This window comes from Dermacentor variabilis, chromosome 10, assembly GCF_050947875.1.
Source record: "Dermacentor variabilis isolate Ectoservices chromosome 10, ASM5094787v1, whole genome shotgun sequence".
Classification (NCBI taxonomy): domain Eukaryota; kingdom Metazoa; phylum Arthropoda; class Arachnida; order Ixodida; family Ixodidae; genus Dermacentor; species Dermacentor variabilis.
In genome coordinates, this window is record NC_134577.1 from 118,378,189 (window position 1) to 118,403,436 (window position 25,248).

Consider the following 25,248-nt stretch of genomic DNA (forward strand, 5'->3'; position numbering starts at 1 on the left):
CAGTAACTGTATACCAGTGGAAGGATAGCAAATGTGTCACTGCCATGTCAAACTTCCACAATCTGTAAGCAGTTGTAGAAGCCAGCAGATGGTTTTCTAGTGGCGCTCTTGTAGGAGTCACTTGCCTGAAACCAATATCTGACTAGAACATATGGATGGGCGGTGTAGATGGTTTGATCAAAAGCGCAGTGCCTGCCCAGCAGACCAGCGCTCTTAAAAAAAGGTTGGCACAGAACTTTCTATTATCTACTGGATGCCACTGTTGTAAATATTTTTGTGCAGTTTTCGGTGCACCATGAGACAACATACTTGTTCTTTCGGCTTTCCGTTAGCTGCAGGCTAATAAATAGACAAACCGTAAGGCACAGCAAGGGACTGTCGCCCATAAGAGCAAGAAGAAGGGGACTTGCAAGTAGTCAGCAGACAGGAGTTCCTGATGACATCAGATTTCTCAGTCAAGATCGTCACCCGTAGAGGTCGGCCACTCGACAGAGGTGTAGGTGGGGGTCCAAGGCACAGAAGCAAGTTCGAATGAGCTTTCTGTGCAGCAAATGCCAAATTCCGCCGCGCGTCAAATGTTTTAAGCCATTCCACAAGTGAACAGCACCACTGACTTTGTATATATCGTTCCTGTTACACATTGTCTTTTCATTTTAAACCGCCTGCGGACAGCGGTACATATGCCTACCACATTTGATTTCTTGTAGTAAAGTCTGTGGTACATATATGTACCTCTTTATTCTCGAAAACTTCTGCACCACATGTCTTGAAAAATGTGTCAAACATTTTCTTTTGCCCTCCTGAATGCTATTCTTCAGTTTTTATGAACGAAATTTCTAGTAGAAAGTAGCACCTCATAAAGGGGTCAACATTCTCAGTAGAGAACAGAGTGTCCTCCCGTACACTAGTTCTGCTGGCGAGAACCCTGTAGCCTCATGAGGAACCGTTTGCAAAGCAAACAAAGTGGCTGCAAGGCAATTCTCCCAGTCCTCCTTGTACTCGTAACAGCGCGCCCGCAAAACTCGCTAAAGGAACACTAAAGTGAAACAATAAATCAGTTTAGGCGAATAAAGCTTTGTTTGAGAACCCTGCAGGCAGTCATTTCAAGGTAATAGTTTGATTATTAGATGAGAAAATGAAGGTCGAAGTATCAGTGTTTGAATTTTGCACCGAAACTCCAATGCCGGTACGTCAGTATGTCAGGGATTCCAAGATATGTTTTTGCTTTTGGGCCACGTTGGCTGAGTAAAGGTTCCCTAAATTTGCCATGTTTAATATTCGGTTCCTTTAGAACACAATGTAGTCAGTCTGAAAGAGCGTAGGTTAGGGCGTGTTGGTATTCCGTCTTGCCATTGTCTCTCGTCCCTTGTCTGTAGCGCTGTATAATTAAATAGGCCCTAGAAGGTGCCATCAGAATCCATGACGTCACAGCGAGCAGGTGCGGGAACTTCAAGGAGGCGTCGCCACCCGTCTTTTGTTCTTGTGCTTTCTCTGGCTTACCAAGCATCTCATCATGGTAAGAGTAGTGTTTTTGGCGTCGTAGAAAGGTAATTTACTGATGCAGAAGAAATCATTTTTCTCTTTAGTGTCCCTTTAAGCACTGAATGCCACCTCTCTACACTATTTCACTGAGGGTGATAGACGAAACTGTGTATCAGCTTTACCCCACACTTTTGTAAGAATGTGGAAGTCAGTGCGCTGGTGAATACTGACCCTTGATCTGCCTGAATTTCGGCTGGAAACCCAACTCGTGCGAATACTGTCAAAAGTGCATCTACTACTTCAGTGGAGCTGAGCTCTTTCAGAGGGATTGCTTCTGGAAACTTTGTAGCCGGACACAACATGGTAAAGAAGTACTGGTAACCCGACTTTGGCTTTGGTAAAGGCCCTACCATGTCTATCATAAGTCATCCGAAAGGTTCTGTTATTAAGGGCACTACCTTTAGTCGAGCTTTCCATGTTTCTCCTGGTTTACCCAAGCACTGGTAGGCATCGCATGATCTTACAAAGTTTTCTACGTCTTTGAAACAGCCAGGCCAATAGTATTCCATAAGCAACCTTTCCTTTGATTTGCTTATGCCTAGGTGGCCAGACCACCCATTTCCATGACAGAGACTCAAAAGGTCCTCCCGGTACTTAGTAGGTACCACTAACTAATCTAGAATCCTACCCTTTCGGTCTCTGTAGTGCTGATACAACAATCCTCCTTTCTCTTCTATCATCATGTTGCGCCTAGTAATGCCTTCTTTAGCTGTGTGATGTAGTTTAGCTAAGCTGTCATACTTCTTTTGCTCGGCTGCCAGTGACTCTCTGTCCACACGTAAGAGCTTATCAAAGTTCTTTGAGGCCAGCGATAGCAACGACCCTGTCTCACTTGCGAGCGCGTCAGCTGGCTCTGCCTGCAGGCGTGAACTTTGACACCCTAGTGATAAGCTCTCATTGAGCTGGTGAGCTGGCAGTGTTTCCTCAAACGTTTTTCCGTCCCTTGAGCCTAGCTCGGATTCGGGTACTGAAGTTACCTGTTTTGGTACTTCTGCTGGAGCAGCTTTTGCATTTTCAGCCGAAATCGACGCGATTTTACAAGCTTGGCCTCGCGTCAATGCCTGTACTACGCCCTCTCCCAGTTTAAGCCCTTTTTCATGCAGTAACTGATCCGACCGATTCGAAAAAATGTAAGGGTACTGCAGCGACAAGAATTTGGAAACTGCAGCTTCGGTCACTAGCTCCCCGAACGGTCCACTGATTTTGACTTTGGCCATGGGCAGACACGCACTGTGTTCTTCTACAACCTGTTTAATCCATGCTACTTCTCCAGTGAAGTCATCTACCATGGACAATGTCCATCGTGGCAGCACTGTCTCGCAGCACCCTGCATGGTTTGCCATTAACTTGCAGGTCGTGAAGATATGGGCTTAAAAGTTCCATATTCTCGTCTTTTTCACCCATGTAGGAGAAAACTACGCTAGGCCTCCCGCAGTTTACAGTGATATGTCCCAGTTTGTGGCACTTATAGCAGCGAATTGGTCTAAAAGATTCGAATTTTCTTTTTTGCTCTTTTTGTACAGTTTCCCTGTTTGATTTCTCCTCGCTCTGTTCTGATGGCTTTTCCTCCATGTCTGAAGGATCCGGTCGTCTAGTCTGCGAACCCTTTTGGAATGGAAATGGTTTTCGCAGTCCATTCGACTGTCCCAATTTCCGTCCTCGGCATTGAGCTTTCTATGCATTGCGTACTCTTCTGCTAATTCATCCGCCCTTTCCACAGTGTTTACATTTCCTCTGTCTTGCACCCACAGCTTCACAGATTGTGGGATACTTCTGTAAAGCTGCTCTAGACAGATGCATTCAATAATCATGTCTCTGCTTTCGTGCGCTTCCGCGCTTTTCAGCCACTCGACTAGGTTTACCTTTAAGCTATATGCAAACTCTGGATATCCCTCGCTATCCTTCTTGCCTGTGCTTGTAAACCTTTGCCGAAAAGCTTCAGCTGAAAGGCGGTACTTCTTCAGAAGACTAGCCTTGACCTTCGCATAATCATATGCATCTTCCACACTGAGTCTGGCGATTACTTCCGCAGCCTCACACGGCAACATAGACAGCAACCGCTGCGGCCATGTACTCGGACCGAAGTTCATCTTCTCGCAAGTCCTTCCGAAATTCCCGAGGAACAAGCCTATGTCGTTCTCGACCTCAAATGGCTTTAAAAGCCTGTCCGTGCACTATGATTCCGCCTCGCTTGATCGTCCCAGAGCCCCTTCACCTCCTTGAGACAGCTCGAAATGTTTGCTTTCAAGTTCAAGTTGCATTTTTCTTAACTCGCGATCTTTCTCACGTTTCTCTCTGTCCCGTTCTTCTCTTTTCCTAAAAAGTTGTAACCCAATTTCAATGTCCTCCTCACTGTCCTGTTCGGAAATTAGCTGCAATAATTCCTATTTTAGCATTTCCTTGCATACCTCTAGGCCCAGTTCCTCACCAACAATCAATAGTTTGTCTCTCAGCAGTGTCCTTAACTCCATGATTGCTGCTTTACTGCCTTGATCCTGCTCGTTAAACCTACCTAGAAAAACGCAATCTAGATAACAATCAACAATCCAGCTTCCCTACTTTTCTAAACAGAACAACCATAAAATGAAGCCTAGAGAGTCAAAGCAAGAACCAAGCACTCACCGCAGACACAGCACCACGTCGCAAAGTACATCTCACCACTGTCAGCCAGTTGTCATGGTTGGGGTCGAGCATGAAATAGATGGTAGCTGGCTCATGCCATCGTCCAACTTATCCACGCTCAGGATGTAGTTGAAAGGAGGGACTTGTTCTCATCGAGAACGAGTAATATGGGTTTATTTACAGTATTTACATGAGAATGTTACAGTTAATCAGCCTAACATGACTGAAAGAGGAATGCACCCTGAGGAGCCGCCAATGGCTCCTTAAATACACTCAGTCCTCCCTAGATCCCTAGGTGGGGGAAAACGGAGCGTCCAAAGTCATCGTAGCCGACCCGCCTTTGAGTGAGAGGGTTTACGCACTCACTTCCGCACAGGTTTCACTAACCACACCGAGGTGAGAGGGTTCTCACAGACACGGGTCCTGCCCCGAGCAGGCGCCTCTTCATCCCAGTGTTGACCCTGCAGACAATGGCTGCTGCATCTGTCCATGACTTCTAAGCCCTGTGAGACAGCCGCAAGACATCTCCTTGGATTTCCACCGCTTCAAACAAGCCGTGATGTCGAATCCGCTAACAATACTTGGTCTGCCAACCGCGTTTAGTCATAGCGGCGTCGAGAGGGTGTTGATGCAGCACATCGGCGCCCCTACAAAGCGAGTCACTGCAGCAGGTGGGGAAGGGTTCCACGGTCACTTCTGGGAAGCTCACCAGCCCCGCAGCAGCAGCTGGCTGGGAAAATTTTGTAGGTCGGTACCCTTGCAGGCCGTTCGTAACAATGTCCAGCGCCTCACGTTCCTTGGGCACTGGCTAGACCAAGACGGAATATGACCCGACGAAAAGAAAGTTGAAGCCATTATGAAAATCAAGAGCCCAGGAAACAGGACCGAGCTGTAGAGAATTCTCAGAATGGCAACATACCTCACCAGATTCGTTCCCAATTTCTCTGAAGTCCTGCAGTGACCTAATCCTTTGCTGTTAAAGAACCAAGAGTTTGCTTGGGATGCTCCACAACAGCAGGCGTTCAACAGAGAGAAGTCGGTGCTCTCGTCTCGCCCTGTTCTTAGAGTTTACGATCCATCGAGAGAAACGATCGTCACTGCAGATGCATCGTCCTTCGGACTTGGTGCATTAATCTGGCAGAAGCAAACGAATGGCAAGTTTTCTGTCATCGCTTATGCTTCACGATTACTCTCAGAGACCGAGAAGCGTTACACTCAAATTGAGAAAGAGGCTCGTGCTTTAGTCTGGTCATGTGACAAGTTCGGCAATTATCTTGTTGGCAAGCTGTTCAAGCTGGAGACGGACCATAAGCCGTTGGTTCCCATCTTCGCTTCAAAGAGCCTTGGCGACCTGACACCCAGATTACAAAGGCTAAAGCTGAGAATGATGCGATACCAGTACGAGATTGCATGCATTCCAGGCAAAGACCTTCTAGCTGCAGACACTCTTTCCAGAGTGCCTCTCTAAAAAATAGAAGACACAGAGCTCGAAGAAAATGGGGAAGGTTTTGTATGCTCTTTGAAAACCTCTTTTCCCATATAGGAGCACTGCCTTCAATGGTTAAAGTCATCCCAACAAACAGACCCTGTTTGTGCACAACTTCGCTGGTGGAGCAAGAAAAAAGTGGCCCTCCAGGCGAGATTTACCAGTGGACCTAAAACCCTTCTACAAGCATCAATACCAGCTCACTCTCGAGAACGATTTACTACGCTACGCTGCTAAAGCTGTCGTCCCTGCCTCTTGCCAAAACGAAGTCCTACGACTCTTACACGAACGACACTTCGGCATAACAAAGACACTTGCTCAAGCCAGTGATTGTGTCTGGTGGCCCACTATAGGAGCTGATGTCACGTCCCTGGTGAAGCAATGTCAGCAATGCGTCGAAACAAGTAACAGGAAAATGCCACTAAAAAGTATCAAATTTCCAGAAAGACCCTGGCAACGCATTGCAATGGACTTGTTTCACTATAAGAGCCGGTGGTCGTTGATAGCAACAGATTATTATTTAAGATACCCTGAACTGGCTCTGCTCGAGAAGCTTACATCTGCAGCTGTAGTCAACCACTGCAAGTCATCTTTTGCACACTATGGGATTTCTGAGGAAGTGGTTTCCGACAACGGCCCGCAGTTTTCGTTGACTGAGTTTTCACTCTTCACTCAGGACTACGCCTTCAAGCACATTACCTCTAGCCATCACTGTCCTCAGAGCAATGGACTTGCTGAGGCTGCGGTAAAAATATCAAGACTTCCATGCCAAAGACAAAAAAGACCCTTACTTGATGCTTCTAGCTTACAGGTCGACTCCTTTGAAGAATGGGTATAGCACTGCGTAACTACTGATGGGTCATCGGCTAAGAACCAAGCTTCCTCTTAGTTACACTAAGCTGACACCCCAACTGCTGGATCAAGGGAGCCTTCGGAAGTTCAAGGAACAGTACCGGAAACGTCAAAGGAAAGACTTCGACAGACATCACGGAGTCCGTGGCCTGCCGGAGCTATTCTACGGAGATGACGTCTGGTTCACAGACCTCAAGTTTAACGCGACAGTGCAAGCCCCGGCCGATGAGCCTCGGGCCTACTGGGTTAACACCGACAGTGGTGCTGCATGCAGGAACAGGACCCAGCTACGTCGCTATTCCCCTGCTAAAACTAACGCAGAAAGTGTTTGTATCAGTGACGGTGTAGCAGACACCCATTCGTGTTGCCAAGACACTTCCCACATGCATACTAGAAATGGGAGGTGCATGAAGCTGCCTGCTGCAGCGAACTTCGTTTGCTCTCTTGGGGAGATGTTGTACATGCTGCCATCTAGTGAAAGCAGAGAGACATACGGTAGTTCCCCGTGACTGCGCGTGGTCAGTGATCCGGCAGCGCGTGCTCTTCTTCTTCTTCTTGAGATAGAACACGTCTGAGAGACCATTAAACGTGTGCGTATGTGACACCTCATCTAGCTGTCTTGCTTTTCTTTCCTGGCTACAGCAATTTGGTACCCGTGCTGTGGCCACTTCACTCGATGCAGGATATTTGAGAATCAATGTGAGGCTATGCATACTGAACCTGAGGCAGTGCTTCAAATGCCAGAGGTTCAAGCATGCATCACAATCATGCAGAGGAAAAGAAACGTGTGCAAAGTGTAATGCCAACGACCATCTATCCGACAACTGCAGTGCTCCTGCACAATGTGTCAATTGCAAGCTTACTCACGGAAGAGAGAAAAAGAAATAATCGCAATCACTGTAAAGGAAAAGATCTCATTCTATGAAGCAAGGAAAAGGCTAGGGCACTTACCTCAAGTAAGCTGCGCCAGTGCAGTGTGACAGGGGGCAGCGTACACCGGTTTCAGAATTCTACAGGGGCCGGTGTTCCAGTAGAAACTCCATCCTGGTGGCTGCAGCCAGCGCTGCTCCATCATCATCGAAGACGGGCCGGCAGACCGCAGTGCCACAGGGCCCAAAGTTGAATAGATCACCTTCCTCTAAAAATTAGCCTATCATCCTCAGCACAAATCATCCCAAGCAAACCATGTCATTGGAAGCTGCACATAGCTAACTGGACACTATTTCGAGAACGCGCCAGCCTGGATAAAGTTTTCTCGTGTAATCTTAATGTCGACAACCTAAACTAATTGTTCACAGCCTGTGTGATTACTGCTGCACGGCTGGCTATTCTTCAGTCCTCAGGAGTGGTACAACATAATCACAAGGTGTGGCATTTGCAAGAATGTAGGGAAGCAAAAAAGAAACAACAAAGCCTGGGGAATTTTCTGCAGATGCCCAACACATGAAACTCTTATAAATTAAAAAAAAAAAAGCGAAAGCCAATGCATGCCTCATCCATCGCGATGCTGAGAAAACTTTCTGGAAAAACTACATATTATCTATCAACAGTTCAATCACATGCAAAAAGATGTGGGAACAAGTCCATAAACTAAATGGCAGCTTCTCCCACTTCGTAATTTCATTTCTAACAGCTCCTGTCACTCAAACAAGTATAGACATACAAGTAGACCATACTGGGGGAACATTTCTCCAAAGTTTCGAGTTCCTCACACTACAAAGACTCGTTCTGGAAGTACAAACATACCGCAGAAAAACAGACCTCCTACAAGTGGCAGTACAAATGAGCCTTATAATACACTAATTACACTTCAGGAAACCAAGAGGTACTGTCCACAGGTAATCAGACAGCACCCGGCCCTGATGAAATACGTTATGAAATGGTGGCTCACCTTTCAGAAGCTGCCATAGATGCACTTCTGTAATTCTTTAACAATGGATATCAGGGAAAATACCAGAGGCTTGAAAAAAAGGCATGATTGTGCCATTTATGAAGCCTGCAAAACCACCAACCACCCCTGGCAGTTATACGCCCGTAGCTCTCGCAAGTTGTCTCGCAAAATCATTTGAAAATGTCCTGAACATTAGGCTGACATTCATTCTTGACTCACGTGAACTCCTTGACATCCACCAGTGTGGATTTAAAAAAACATGTTCGACAACCGACCATCTTGTCTGGCTAGAAAACACGGTCCGAGAAGCATTCGTACACAAGCAACACTGTCCAGCAGTCTTCTTCGATATGGAGAAGGCTTACGATACCACCTGGAGGTTTGGGGATTCTCCATGACCTAGCAGACCTTGGTATCCGTGGTAGGATGCTGAACTGCCTGAAAGATTTCCTGTTCGACCGTTCATTTCATGTATGCCTGAGTGCAACCCTTTCGAAGAAGTTTGTCCAGGAGAATGGAGTACCACAGGATTGTATTTTAAGTATGCCACTTTTCATAGTAACAATGAATTCCATAGCAAAAGTCATTGCAAATTCCATTATGCATTCTGTATATGTCGATGACCTTCAAATAGCATGCATATTCTCAAGCTTGCCAAGATGCGAGACACAAATACAACTCACATTGAACAAACTCACGATCTGGGCAGACAGGAATGAATTTAAGTTTTCTCCACAAAAAAACAGTTGCTTTTCTTTTGTCACTCAAAAGAGGCCTACAAGTTGACCCCATCCTGCACCTAAAGGAAAGTGTACTTCCAGTAAAGAAAGAATAAAAATTCTTAGGCATAACTTTTTCACAGAAAGCTCACATTCTTGCCACACATAAACACTCTCAAAAACAAAGCTTCCCAATCGCTCAATGTACTAAAAGTACTGTCGCGTAAACACTAGGGGTCTGATAGAGCATGCCTTCTGCACATTTATCGCTTTTTGGTATGTTCCTCCTTAAATTATGGCTGTATAGTGTATGGTTCAGAAAAACCATCGTACTTGAAAAAAATTAAACCCGGTAGGTAACTCATGCTTGTGTCTTTCATGCGCCGCATACAAAATGTCTCCTATAACCAGCCTTTATGTAGAAACAAATGAATCCCCCCTAGAAAGTAGAAGAGCCGCTCTGACCTCTGCGCATACAATCTCTACCAAAACACATTTGCTATCCACTTGTAACAAAACCTCCTTCCAGAGTAATATTCAATAACAAACCGAACGCTACTGTACACCCCTTGAAAAAAAACACACGAACTACTAGATCACTGCTCCTGCAATTTGAAGAGTTGCGTCAGAACTTTGGCATAGTGGACGTATTACCCAGCATTGCCCACAGACACGATCCACTACCCCAGCAGTTCATCTTTCACACAGCCTGTGATCTTACTCTAACACAGTTCCGTAAAGCACAAACTCCACCACAACACATCATTCAGGAATTGCTTGCTCTAGAACCCGCCGTGGTTGCTCAGTGGCTATGGTGTTGGGCTGCTGAGCACGAGGTCGCGGGATCGAATCCCGGCCACGGCGGCCGCATTTCGATGGGGGCGAAATGCGAAAACACCCGTGTGCTTAGATTTAGGTGCACGTTAAAGAACCCCAGGTGGTCAAAATTTCCGGAGTCCTCCACTACGGCGTGCCTCATAATCAGAAAGTGGTTTTGGCACGTAAAACCCCAAATATTATTATTGCTTGCTCTAGAGGAAAAATACAAGTTTCATGAGCTTTTATACTGATGGTTCAAAAACGACTGGCCATGTTGGAAGTGCAGTGGTCCAAGGGAACTGGAAAGAAACAGTAAGACTTTCGCAGTGTACATCCACCTTCACTGCTGAATATTACGCCATTTCTATAGCCGTAGAGAAAATAGTAAAGGAGAATCTCGCAAATAGTATTATATACGCGGACTCCCAAAGTGTACTCACAGCGCTTCACTCCAGAAATGCAGTCACACCGCTATTGAGGGACATTATACATAATATAATAAAAGCAACCACAGAAGGACAGAACATTAAATTATGCTTGGTTCTGAGCCACATCGAAATTAGAGGCAATGAAAGAGCAAATGTATGCATGGTGCAAGCCCAGCACAAAGAAATCAAGAAAATAAATATAACTCCTAAAGACTGTCTGAAGTTAATACATTATAAACTAAGGGAAAAATGGCAGTCTGCTTGGAACAGTGAAGGGAACAACATACTACACTTGTTAAAGCCCATGTTAGGCGAATGGAAATCTTGCACACACCAGGAACATTTAAAAGAAGTGATTCTATTCCATCTACACTATAGGACACACACACACCTCACACACAACTTCATACTAACAAAGCAAGACAAACGCCAATGTGAAACATGTGGAGATGAACTAAGAGTAAGCCACGTCTTATTTTCTTGCACAAAACATGAAACACTGAAGAAGCTTTTTGGTCTGTTTCACAACGAACACATTCCTTTTCGGCCAGCTTTGATTTTAGGCTAAGGTGCGCTTGTTCATATGTCATGTGCTTTTAGCTTTTTAAAGGAAGCAGGTGTTCTCAGAAAATGTTAAAACCTCGTTGTGTGCTTTTCTACATACTACAGAACACCTCATCCGCCTTCTCATTTCTGAGAAGAAGGCCGAGGTCGTCGGTTAATTTGTTGGCACCTGCAGGGCCCTTGTCCAGACAGGGACCCACTGAAGTGATTTAACTTTTCAAAGAATTTATACCTTGTGTTTGGTGCATGATTAGTTGCTAATGTGCCATTAAACTCAACACAACAAAGCACAGCACATAGCTATGACAGATGGTGCCACCATTCAATTGACATGGAATCAACACATCTTGAGTGGCGTCAGCGCAGACGACACTCACTTTTGAGTTGTAGTAGACAAAACTGGTAAGTAATGCTTGAAAACTTGGAATTTAACAAAACTCGCTGCAGAATGCTACCTTTCTTTCAAACTTTGAGTGGAAATCAGTCAGTGGTGTAGTGGGAGGAATCATGTGCACTTGGTGCTTATATTTATGTGTCGCAGTGTTTTGGGGAAACTGTTGTGTAAGCACGCCCACAATAAGTAAAAAGCTGAGAAAGAAAGATACAGCTAGATCCAGAAGCTTGTACGTCTTGTCAGCAATGTTTTTCTCTAATTTCTTCTTATTATTATTTATCGTTGACTGGTAAGTTATACTTTGTGCAGTTGAACCTTGTTATACTGAAGTCACAGATAACTCAAAAATACACTCATTATATCTGATATTTGTTATAAGCATGTATTTGTTGCTGATATCAGCAAGAAAATTTTTTTAGTTTGCTTGGTTATATCCAATAACTTGTTATATTGAAGTTTGGCTGTATTAACTTCATGCTGTAATGGCCATATGTAAAAACCTTTGGTAAAGAGTGGCCTTACAAGCCGTTAATATTGCCTCGTTAACCATATAGCAGGCATCGAGTATCTAGGACAGGCCATTAACTCGTTGGTGCTGTGCTTCCAGAAAACATGCTGGTACCAGGGCACTGGTACCAGTACGAGTTTCACATCAAAGCGGAAGCAGCATCTGTGGGCAGCACCGACGATGTCAGCGAAATGAACTTGGCATGCCAGGTCAAGCTCTCCCACATTGGCACCTGCAAGTATGTGTTCGAGGTATGTGCCAAAGGCCTTGTGTTGTTCTGTGGCCCCTCAAGGTATGCATAAGCCAGCTACTGTCGCTGGAATCTCTACAAGGCACGCCCTTTTTTGACAGAGTGTCATGTATCCCTTCGAGCGCCAATTCATTCTGTCTATGGAAAACTTAGTTTCACCACATAAGGGAATGTCCCCTTGTTCACGTATAGCTGTTGACGATAAGATAATAGAATGAGTTTCTTTTTTGTCACGTTAAATCATGTTCACAGGTTCAGGAATGTGCGTTCTCATCTGGAGGTGGCCCTGCTGGTGACAAGGAGCTGTGGACAGAGCGCGATGACCTCTCGGAGATGACAAAGTGAGCCTCCATTTAAGCAGTTGCCTAGCGCATTTCAGGAGGTGGTATACTAGGCCTTGCACTACACTGTAAATGAAACCCTTGAGCTGATAAGGACGCATGAATGGCAAGTGCTTCTAACGATCGAGTAAATCTAAAGCACAAGTGATATAAAAGTGCTATCACAATGTGCCAAAATGATGCCAGCAATTGGCGCGTGATAGGCATTTGGCCTGCAGTCAGTCTCTGCAGATGAGCAGCTGATTATTACATGGGACTGATGCCAGCTTTAATGGATATGAGATGCCTTCACAACATGACAAACTTTGGCGAGCTGGAGATGCCAACAAACTCGTGCTCTGAACGAATGGCTGTTGGAATGCACTGCCACAATGCATAGTGTTCCTTCTCTTTTCACCAAATGTGTAATGATGCGCACAACAAACAACTTTTTTGTGCGTGTGTATCTTTTTACCACAGTTGTTCAGCCTGCATAGTAATTGTGGGCTAGACTTCGCCCTTTTTTTTTCACTTTTTCAAAAATGTCAGCCTTCTAAATGTGCACACATTGGAGACACGCCATGTTTTCTAGTTTTGGCCTGCTCCCCTGCTTTTCTCATCATGAACAATAGCAAAGGTGAACATTTCACAAGGGCAGGTGCCAAGCTGGCAGGCACGTCTCATTGGTGTGTCGAGAAAATGATGCTGTGTTGTCCGTTTAAGCGATTCTAAGAATTTGTTGCATTTGTGTTCCTTTATGTTTTGTTGTGTACTTGCACATTCCAGTTTTGCTTCTCTAGTAGTTTCTAAAGTGTCTAAATATGATACATATTGCCAGGGAGCTGAGGACTTGCTTCATAATTTCGATGCATTTTATTGGCTGCCTTCTGATGCTTTCCTTAATCAGGTTCCCTGTTGTAATGTCACTCTCTGACGGTGTGGTGACTGGACTGGAAGTTTCGCCCTCTGAGTCAGAACACATACTCAACATCAAGCGTGCCATGATTTCAGCCTTTGTATTAAAGAAGTCACATATGAGAGAAGGAGCCGAGACATCGGTAAGCAATATTTATTTAATTAGCTATTTATTTATGTATTTACTTGTGAACATTGCAATCCCTGCTAGAGATTTTAGTTGGGTTAGCGAGGGAATGGTTACTTGCAAGGACAGCTAACAGCAAAGGAACTTGGAACATGAACAACAAAACAGTATAAGTCAAATATATGGCACACAATATGCATCATATGCACAGAAGCAAGTGCATTAATATCAGAAGGCAAGAAAGTATGTCAACTGTTGCATTATATAGCATATATGTAACACTATAAGCACACATAATATGATAGGATTGCTACAATAAGCAAGTTTTGTCAGTTGTGCCATAAGGCAACATTCTACGACTTTATTAGGCATACGAGTCATATCTTTAACTACAACAACAATAATATAATAATAATAAATGCTGACTTAACTGTGAAGTATAGCGTTCCAACTCATCACAAGTGAAAAATTAGTGCTGCTGTGAACTTGAAATTACTCAGCACTGTTTGACTGATTGAAATGCCGAATTGTAATTTCAGAGAGCGAATCAGCACTCTGTTATGCTGTCTTCTTGCTGCATTCTTCTACTTGGGCCATTAAACACCACATATCATCGCTGTCAAATTCTTGCTTCAATGTCACAGCGACCAGCTGCGTCCCAATCCGCACAGCAATGGCTGCAGTCAGCAGAGACAGGATGCACTTGCACCCTTGGTCAACAGCTTGTCACAATCGTCATCACCAGCAGTGCGTGCCCCGATTGAGTCTATAGCAGGAAGAAGGCTGCCCCCCAAGTGGGGACAATTATTGCTGGCTTGCATTAGCCAAATCCATTTCATACTCACATATTTCCTAATCTCATCAGTGCAGCAATCAGCATGAGCCTTATCTCACAAATGAAGGCTGTCTTTGTTAATGCTTCTTCAGTAATAAAGTAGGGCACATACATAGGCATTTGTTTCCTGTCACATTGCAGAAAACTTTCACACAGAATCCTTCACATATTAATATAGAACGCTCGTAGATTGGCAGCACATAAACGTAAAATTTGAATCACTCTTCAAATTAAGAAAATATAGCCGTGATGTAATTGTTGTTTCATTATGCAGTGAGACAAGTCAAATAGCAGATATCATTTGTGCTATGCCCATGGACAACTTTCCGTTGCACTGAAGGGAAAGCTACGGGGCTGGAGCTTCGTGTGTCACTGTGCCAAGTATTTGGCAGCATTTGACGGCGCTTTCGGTTTCTTGGAACAGACACTGAATCAGCGTAGCTTTCACGTGCAGGGGTTTCACATTTGCCAAAATGCAGAAGAGAAAAGAAGTGAAAATACATAAAATTTACCACACAGTGGTGCATTTTGTCATATTTTGCTCTTGTGAATAAGATGCTTGTGTTTTCTCTTTCCTAGTGTGGGCCCCTCACCAGCTTTGGCCATTTTAAACAGACAAGCACAGCGTATAGTTCACGCACTGAGACTCTCGTCTTCACAGTATTACAATGCCGCATGCCGTGAAAACAACTTCAAACAAAACATTGCACGCCCTTCTTCTCAAGGAGGCTCCGCTCCCAGCCAGAGAGTCAAGGTCAGACACACAAATACCGTGATGCAAAACGCACTGCTAGCTACATCACTCGCCATGGAATACGACTTCAATAAACCCTCCAATGCAAAGCACTCAGTTCTGCCACTATAAATGTTCTGCCACTATAAATGTTCTGCACGGCAAGAAAGGAAGACAATATAAGAAACATGAGAGGCGGGGCTCATCTTCAGTATGGGAGAAGACAGGGAAGGAACACTGCTTGGGACATGCTAATAGAGGCAGAGGGAAAGTGTGTCTTGGTTGGCAATGAGGCTTGCCCCCTGGCGGCGTGATAACAGGGCATTCAGTTTCTTCTATCTCCTCCAAGAAGGAACCGATCTGGAAAATTATTTTGGTAAGATTGTCCCCAGATGGCATTTTGCAACTTCCATTGCATATAGCCAAAAATTGCAGTGGGGCCTGATGAGGCGCCTTTAAGCTAATATGTGGGAATTTTTTCAGAAGCGCTCTTGTGCGCATTTTGCTTCTGTAGCTTTCCCTTCATTGCCACAGAAAGCATAAAGTTGTTAGCGAGTACATGCCAACGTATCACTGTTCTTTTATCTTCGCTGTCTGTAGTAATGCTGTATCAAAAGACACGAAGTAAAGACAAGACAACATGCTGGCTTACATGGGACTGGTTTATTGGAACAATCATCACAGAGATACCATACATTTCATGTTTCAACATTGAAACATGTCTCAAGTAAAGATGTTGGAGTAAATGCTGTAGTTGAAACTAACTGCACAGTATTGTGTGTCTCTGTTGTTTAGTTAATGTATTATTGTACGTTTATGCCTAGTGACAGCAGGCTGATTTATGCAAAATGGCAAGTCCTGCTTCACTCTCTCCATCCTACTTATCTCTTCACAGCGTGTGGACATTCACGGAACCTGTCCTTGGAAGATGTGGCCTGGCACTGCGCCAGGGATGGCACACAGCTCCAAAGACATGCTTTACTGTGCCTACCCCGAGAGGCCTGATTGGAACCTGAGTCCTTGGGCCATCGTGTGGAACTTGGTGCGTCCTTGTTCCTCCGTGAGCGCCGAGAATAAGGGAATCTGAAGGGCTTGGTTTTTGTTGCACAACCATGTGAAGAGAGCAGATGATAAAGCCTGGGAAAGCATAGGGAAATTATTTCTTATGTTTACTTGAAATCTAGAAATGGTAAGGAAAAGGGTATGTTGGGCAACATATAGGTAATAGTAAAGGGAAATGAAAATGGATGGAAAGATAACTTGACACAGGGTGGGGACCAAACCCACATTATGTATGCGCTGCTTTACAAATTAGTCTACTGTGGCAGCCATCCTGTTCTTAACGTTCTTTGGTATTTGTGTATATGTGCAAGATTGGCCCTGGGAGTGTTAGCCAGCACTGCTCATGACCATGACGTCAGAGGGGAACATCTTTTTAGCTTCAGGCTTCATGTGGGATGTGAGATTAGGAGGAGGAAGCTGGCCAATGAGCTATCTCGTACGCAGCCATGGCTGTGCAATAAGCATAAATGGAGCCTCTCCATGCAGAGTTCGATGATGCCTCACATTTATTGGCTCCTATTGCTCAGTAGACCATAAATATTTATGGTCTTCTGAGCAATATGATACATCTAGCCCAGCGACATGTACTTCTGGATTATTAGCTCCTGCCATTTCATTTACGTACACATTAGTGATAGCACTGAAGTTGGTGGTGGCCTGTGCTTACAGAGCAACACTGACTTTCTTGGCTAGTAGCTGTGGTAACAGATGTTATCATCACTGCTTGGGAGTAATGCATCTGTTTGGACTACATCCTAATACTAGACCAGATGCAACAACCACATTTAGCAGCCTTTTCTGCCAGGAAAGCAGTGTTTCAAAATAAGAATGCTTTGAAAACAAACGCTGGGAAGGAAAATTGTGTTATGTTTCTGAATTTGTCTCTTCCACATATCAAGTACATTTCTTTTGCGGGGGGGCTTTGGGTACAGATTCGCTTAAATTCCAACCTGTACCTAGAAAATTTAATTTAGTAGCCCAGAGATGAAAATATGTGTGCAATGCTGTGCAAGGCTGTCACGTAATAGTAGCGTGTAAATAATGTGTAAGGCAAATTCTAGCTCAGTCGAGGGAGTCCCTTTTCATTGATCAGTAGGGCATTCTTAATATAGCATTGCACCTGGCCTTATATTTATTTTTAAAGCAAACGGGTTTCCTTGGCTCTTCTTTTGGCAGAGGTCGGAGGTCAGCACAGACGCTGATGCCAAGGTTTCACGCTCGCATTGCACGTTTGCTGCCGAACGCCACCTGTTGCAGCTCTTTGAGAGACACGTGCTGTCTGCTTATGCTACTGCTAGAGATGTGCTGGTCAACGACTCTGTTCTATAGGGAATTGGGCAATGAAACAACAAACGCTACCTAAATATCCTGACTGAAACAAGTATATGTTGTCGTGTTTACTAGTCTTTTAATTAAGTGAATAGCTTTCATGAACCATTCTGCTTTTCGCTTAGACTGACAATTATAGTCTTGCACAATTTTCTTGTATTTAATTTTTGTGGGATTCAAGCATCACTCAAGCCTGAAATATGTAGTGGCTTGGATTGCGATTCAAGCTGGGGACCTTGATTGTAGAGGTACAATGCCTTTGAACCTTTACTCCATGCCATTACACTTGCCTCGGAACATTTGAGTGTAGGCACAGTGTCCATTTTTCTGCTCTTTGTGTGCAGCATTTCATTCAGTACCTGATAAATTCCACGGTTGACTGCACCTACCGTGCTTCCGCGCATGGTGACCACTTGGAGTCTCTTAGCTGCCATGAGAGGCACGCCATCAAACTGGAATCCACACACGACACCACAACAGCCGTCCAAACCAATGTCTTGTAAGTCTGCTTGCAATACATTCTCCGTGTCATTGGTCATTACAAAATGGGGCAACACAAAGCCTGTGTTGTAATATTATTATTATTATTATTTAGTGTCACATCCCTTTTTACCAAGTGATCACATAAGTGGATTTGGTCATTAGGGACATGGTAAAGCTGTGCCATATTAACGCGATAGCGTTAAGGAGCTCGTGTCGCAGAAAAGCCGGTGTCGTCGGCGTCGGCGTCCGCGGCGTTGGCCGTGAGCGATAAATCACGGCAGACACTTCATAAATAAAAAGCAACTTCCAAGATGGGCTGGGTGGGAATCGAACCAGGGTCTCCGGAGTGTGAGACGGAGACGTTACCACTGAGCCACGAGTTCGATGCTTCAAAGCGGTACAAAAGCGCCTTTAGTGAACGTGGTGTTGCCTTAGAAACGAGGTGTTTCTAAGGCTCAGGCGTGCGTCGCTTGCTCAGGCGCACATTTCGTTGTCGCGCCGAACGCTGCGTTGCTCGACGCTCGCCGCATCCGATGCGGGGCGCGTAGTCGCTGCGCCGTAGCCCATTGTCACACACCCCTTGGCGGGTCGACGGGAACGCTGTCGCGTTCCACTCTTGAAGGCGAAGCTTAAGCGTCCTCCAATTTTTGTCAAATTCACTGTCTTGTCTGTCTCTACTGACTTATGAGGTAGTTACACCATCTCCGATTGGCTCCAAATACCAGCATGGCAGAATTTTGCAGTATGCTGAAATTTGACACTGTCTACAACAGCACCCCAGGGCTGTCTTTTCGAACTACCTGGGCTGCAGTTTTTTCTGTAAAGGGTTCAAAGCATTGCTCAGACTCTGCTAAAAATTCTTGTGAATCCGCAAAAGGTTCTTAAAGAAAGCCTTCAGTGACAAAGCTCTGAAATAACAAACAGCATTGTAAGACTTGCGAGTACTACTAATTATTACGGCAGCAATGCTGTCTACCATAACTGTTTGCGTCGATAACTTCATGCCTTGCAATATAATATTACTGTGAGACATTTGTGAAGTGATTTCTTCATAATTTATGTATTATCAAAAACACTGCAAATCACTCTTGTCATTCAGCAAAGGCACTAACACCCAAAGGCCCTGAGGGTAAATAAATAAGTAAATAAATAAATAAATAAATAAACAAACAAACAAACAAACAACGATAACATCTGCTGTAGCCCATTACATTTTCTTATTAATCGGCTTGAGAGGTGCTAAGAATTTTTTTTAATATGTATGGCAAAAATTTGCCCTGAGCACACTCTTGCTGCTAGAGAGAAAGAGAGAGAAAGCAAGGGAGAGGAAAGTAGGTAGGTCAGCTGAGGTCACTGTTCTTCAAAAACTGCAGTAGCACACGAATAACTTTCTGTGCCACTGACAGATGTGGCCAGGGTCCAAGAAATTTTGTTTTAGACAGTGTTCTGGAGTCCAGTAAGCTCACTGCGGCCTGTAAAGAGATGCAGTAGAATTATGAAAAAATTATGCAGATCCCACGCACTGTGGGAACCAATGTAAGCGAAGCTTTCTGTTCTATTTGCTTTGACGATAATTAGCGGTGATGTTGATGGTGAATGTTTAATTTCTTAAACATTTTATCCAACACAAGAGTGGTGAGTTGATGGTAAACATTACCTTGCATGCACTGCTGTTTGTCTGTGTAGTGCACAAAGCACAAAGGGCGAGGTGTCCGCTTGAGGCATTGTGCTTTTTCATATTTCATAACCTCTGAGAGGATTGAGCATTGTCATTGCCTCATGGTACATCGCATTGTGGCAGAAGCATTAAACTTGAATTGCATGTGTGTTCAATGGGACTGGTTGGTTCATCTTCAATATAAAAACAGGAACAGCGCAACACAGGACAAGCGAGTAAAGAGCACAGGACAGAGCACAGTACGGGACGCTCTGTCCTGTGCTATTTACTCACTTGTTGTGTGTTGTGCTGTTCCTGTTCTTATATTGGATTATGGGGCTGTACATGCCAAAACCACAATGAATTAATGTGGCTCTGCTTCTGCGGCTCTGGGCATTACGCACATTCAACACAGTGCAGTCCAAATGAGTTCCTCGCGTCTCTTCTCTGCCACTCTCTTTCTATGTATATGCACACTCTGAACCACCCCCCGGCACGATGTATCGAGCCTTTGCCTCGAGTTGTTTAAAAATTCAACTTCGCCCTGCCATCTGCTAGCCACCTGGTTAGCTCAGATGGTAGAGCGGCATCCCCAATAAGGCAGTGATCCCTGATTCGAGTCCCGGACCAGGATGAATTTTTCTTCAACTGGGAGGCTTTTCTTTCAAGGAACCCATATGGGTTTCCTTTATAGATTGCTACGAATGGGCGGATGTCTCACTTTCCCTTAATTAGATACTTCTCTCCACCTTCCGGGTTTCCGCAGAACTATTAGGTCATAAAAAATGTGTATGTGTTGATATCCTCTTCCATGCACCTGCTAAATTTTAATTGTGAGCCAGCTTTTATGCCCACAAGCATATATTGTTGCAGTACAATGCGGACAGTAGAGAGGGAGATGTTCTTCAAGAACCGCAGGACAACTTGTTGAAAAGCAAACATGCCAGAGACACGTCTTCTTCGTCCTCGCCGAATCTCAATGACCCACTAGATGAAGTCCAGTAATGTCTCTATCTTCGTTGTTGTCTGCATAGAATACACATGTCAATATCATGGGTATTTTATAATGAACCTTAATCTTTTGAGGTAAGAAATGAAGCCTAGACACATGATTTTTTCCTGTTTCTTTTTTTCTTTTTCCTTTAGCTACAATATGTTGCTGAAGTCTCGGGGAGCCACTGAAGCATCATCCAACGACCTCGGTGACCTCCTTGACTTGGTACCAGCAGGAATTGCTTTCAAGCACCTTTCCACACCAGACCCAACACAAGCAAGACTTCATGAAAGTGAGAAGGCGAGACTGGAAAGTGCGGCACGCAACAAGCTGGCTGAGCTCGTCTCTACAGCCGAAACGGACGTCAGGCTGTTTACAATTCCGCTCTTCCATGAGTTCATTGAACTGTTGAGGGAAATGGACAATCTGCTCGACTTTGTCGACTCTGTTGCCAACTGTGACCGCAGGCCAGATGATACTGGTGTTGGTGAAAACTTGTGCACAGAGAAGTGGAAGGTCAGTTGTTTCCTTATTGCGGTTTTATGCATACGCGTGTAAATTTGCATGCAAGTGTTGTTAGGTTATCCACTGTGCCAAATGTGACAAGATGGTTATGAATTATATTGTGTTTATTTTTTCATTTATTTAATTACTGTATTTGCACGTAAATAATGCAACCACGAATATAACGCTTTGGGGGTAATTCCGGTTGTAAAACCTGGGATGTCGCAAAATCAGAGGATGTGTAACTGTAGTTCCACTGTAGACATCATTTAGGACGTGTTTGCGACATTTTCGTTTGACTTGTGCGTCCATTTTTCAAAACCCTAAAATAAGAAAGAAATGTGCCCTAATTATGCAAGTAAATAGAGCACTTCTTTCTGTATAGTTGAAATGCTTGTTCATATGCCTGTCCCCTCTGCTTTCTTTTTTTTTTTTTTTTTTGTGGCAGTCTGGTTATAACAATTATCAGTTAAAACAGTGGGATTTTCTTGGTACTTGGACATTGTTATAAGTGGGTCCGACTGTATTTGCATTTGCAGAAGGCAGTAATGAACTATTCAAGTTCACATTGCACAAAGTACTTCTCTGCTGACATTATTGATGTGCTGTAGAATACAATTACTGTACTAAATTGCTTTGGACCAAGTTAACTTCTTCTTTAACTAGGTGTTCTGATTTAAAAGCACAGTTGCTTGACATTTAGATGAGTGCAGGGAGCTCTTCAGTATACTTTATTGTAGCTTAAATAATATCATTAATATATTGCTATCCTTAGCATCATGAATCATGACTCCTGGCATTATAAGTTTGCCCTCGTTGTTGTAGGAACTGAGTGAACTGATGAACATAAAACAGCAGCTAGCAACTGCCAGCGTAGCTAACATTCTGTTGAAAACTGGTGTCATGTTTTCTAGTGCTTTGTCCAGAAACTTGAGACAAAACAAGCAAAAAACGACGCACACACAGTCTGCTTCGTTCTAGAAAAGGTGTCATACCAACTGGGACAGAACTCAACCCTTGGTGGTTTTAGTTTAGCACTTGCTTTGTGTGCAACAGCTCTATTGATAGCGCTGGTTTTTACAGTTAAGGGCTTTTCAGGTTTTGCTTTATAATTGATCTGAATTTTGTACAAGAATAAGGCACTAAAAAAAGGCACTAAAATACAATTCGGTTTAGCTCCTCCATTTATTATAATCGAGGTTTTGCTACATAACAGTGCAACAGTAACAAGATTTCACTGTATAGTACAATTTGTGCAGCATATTTCACATTTGGCCTTGCTATCCTCTGTTGTAGAGGAGGACCTTAGATATGCATTCACTGACTGTCTGCCATAATGGCTTGGTGGCTGTGGCATTGTGCTGCTAAGCACGAGGTTGAAAGATCACATCCCAGCCCCAGTGGCCACATTTTGGCAGAGGCAAAATGCGAAAACACCTGTGTACCGTGCATTGGGCGCATGTTACAAATCCCAGCTGGTCAAAATTAATTCTCTGCTACGGCGTGCCTCGTAATCAGATTGTGGTTTTGGCACAAAGATGCTGAGATAGTAATTGGCATTCACTGGCCACAGAGTGCTCGCAAATTCATGGTTGAAGAAAACTCCTACATAGTGCTGTATTATTGCAACTTGTCAAATCAAGTTCCATAACATGTCCAGTGCAGTGGCTTAGGTGTTACGGTATTTTGCTACTGAGCCCAGATACCACAGGTATGGTATGGTATGATGAACTTTACCTAAAGTCCTGAAGACCAACCCTTAGGTTGACGCAGGTGGCTCCCACGTCGGGACAATAAGGTTTAACCTTCCTGAGAAGTATTTAGTTGCCAATCGCTCCATTATGCTCTCTGCGCTTGCAGTCGGACTTTCCTGGTGTGCCAGTTTCGCCACTGCAGTACATCTATTCGATTTAGTGCCTTTTTCATTGAACAGATGCCTGAGCAGACTCCAATTGTCTCCACGTTTTATCCTTCCATCTACACATTTAAACACCTCATCCCATTTTTGTTTCTGCAAATATTGTGCGTGTTCCTCTATATTCTTATTGAGCTGAGCAGTTCATTTCCTAAGTCTTTTGTTTAAGCGTTGTGATTTCCATCTTTGTAAAATTGTTTGCTTGGCTTTGATCAAATGCGCCCATTTACTGTCAATTTGTTCGATCTCTTCCTCTGTCTCTATAGCCTTAGTTGCTGCATTCAAGTCGTCCCTAAGCTGAGTCACCCACTCTTGTAGTCTGATGCGCCCCTTTCTATCTGTGTCTGCTCTGTCTTTTCTGATTGTTCTAAAGTGATCCCAGTCTCTGTAAGGGAAATGCTTTACCTCCACCCCCATCATTTCCGCGATTATGTGTAGTATGTAATGGTCGCTTCCTAGATCCGCACCATAGTTGGTCCAGTCTGCCCTGGGTAAGCTACAATTCAAGGATAAGTCCGGGGTAGTGTCCCTACATGTGGAACTGCCACACCTGGTAGGATAGGCTGTGTCTGTGATCCGTGGCGAGATGCCAGATTCCTTCCCCTTTCTTATTACTCCAGCGGTAATCCCAAGATTGGTGTGGGGCGTTGAAGTCGCCTCCTATTATGAGGGGCACAGTTTTGGCTACCCTCATGGCCTTATTAGAAATTGCTCTCAACCTTTGTCTCATCTCTCTGGAACTGCTACATATGTTGAGGCAGAACAAGCTTCGCACTTTACGTCTGTGCCTTTTTAGGACCATTTCTATCAATATGTATTCAATTTTACTTGCCCCTAATTTTAGATCGTGCTCTATGTAGGGAATTTTCTTGTCAATTAGGGTGGCAATTCCTCTGCCTAGTTCTTTGCCTTTGCAGACTGAGTTGAAGCCGGACAGCCCGATCTCCTCCGCTAGAGTTTCCTGCAGCATTATTAATTTCGGCCTATTTTCAACTGTTTTGATTATCTGTGCTAGTGACGCTCTTTTTTGCTGAAATCCACTGCAGTTCCACTGCCACACACTAAGTCTCTTTCTGTTATCCATTATTATTGTCGTTGCCCCCTGGCTTGCTACCCCCTGTCACTGTTCTCTTGACTGTGCCAACTACCGCTCCTGGGCTTCCGAGGGCATATATTCTTCATCCTCTCCTTGGACCTCTAGCTTTTTCAGCCTTTTCTCGGCTATTAACGTCTACTTCCATGTTTAACGCTGTCTACTGTGTCCTTTAGGTCCCTAATCGCATTCCTAATCTCCTCCAGAACCGAGCACATAGATTCTACCTCCGGAACTACAGCTCTCTTTTTGGGCGCCAGTGTGTCTTCTTCTTCCTGGCTGTTACTTCTACTCACCGGCTTAGCTATTGCCATACTGCCGCTTTCTGTCCTCAACCCTTTCTTAATTTCCTGCATCTGCTTCTGAAGTTCTTCATTTGCTTTTTTTAGTGATATAACCTCTCTGATCAGCTGTTCTACTCTGGCATCATTGCTTTGTTCCTGCGAGACTAGCGCACCTGTGACTTTCGCAGTACCTTTGACTTTGTCAGCCCAGGTCGCTCCTGGCTCCTTTTTCTTGTTTGTCTTCAGCTCCTGCTCCTCGAAGCGCACCTGCGCCTCCCGAGACCTGGAACGGTTGCTTCCCCTCGATGTTGAGCGCTGTCTCGATCTTGATGTGCTTCTTGAGCGTGAGCGCTTTCCAGCGCCTGGAGGGGTTTCCTTTGTTGGTTGGGCCGATTCCATCTCGGTCTCCACTTTGGAGCGTTGTCTTCTTCTTACTCTTACTGCATATGGTACTTGGTACCGCTGCTTGCAAGCCTTGTCACCTGTGGGGTGATCTTCACCGCAGAACTTGCATTTGGGAGAGCAGATATGATCCTCCCCTGGGTTTTGCATACCACATCCCCTGCACTGCACAACATCAGTGTTTGGCACAAACGTCTGATCTGTGTCCAATTCTGCCACATGGGTAACATACGTCAAATTGCTTCCTGTACAGATAGCACCTCACGAGGGTTGACCCATATTTGTGCTATCTTTTTAGACTATGCAACATATTAAATATTGCCTGTGGCAGATAGCAGTATTCTAATCCTTGAACTGGGGGGTTGCTCGAAGAAGCAGAACCACTTGCATGAGAAATCGAAATGCACAATCAACTAATTAACAAAACTTTACTAATTCATTTTCTAACTAATTGCTTTACGGCTATAAACTTTAGCTGGTGAGTTTGCAAGGCATATTCACTAAGAACAAATTCTCAGGA

At 44.3% G+C, this 25,248-nt stretch overlaps 1 protein-coding gene across 2 annotated transcripts in view; it reads left to right on the plus strand.

Annotated features, from left to right (window-relative positions):
• LOC142560908 (uncharacterized) overlaps positions 1 to 25,248 on the plus strand; it is a 236,316-nt gene that overhangs the window by 18,456 nt on the left and 192,612 nt on the right. For both annotated transcript variants that reach the window (XM_075673325.1, XM_075673323.1), the window contains exons 3-8: positions 11,925 to 12,076; positions 12,328 to 12,416; positions 13,303 to 13,453; positions 15,901 to 16,047; positions 17,741 to 17,895; positions 20,683 to 21,046. In XM_075673325.1, coding sequence (XP_075529440.1) covers positions 11,925 to 12,076; positions 12,328 to 12,416; positions 13,303 to 13,453; positions 15,901 to 16,047; positions 17,741 to 17,895; positions 20,683 to 21,046 — 1,058 coding nt within the window. The remainder of the gene's footprint in view (positions 1 to 11,924; positions 12,077 to 12,327; positions 12,417 to 13,302; positions 13,454 to 15,900; positions 16,048 to 17,740; positions 17,896 to 20,682; positions 21,047 to 25,248) is intronic.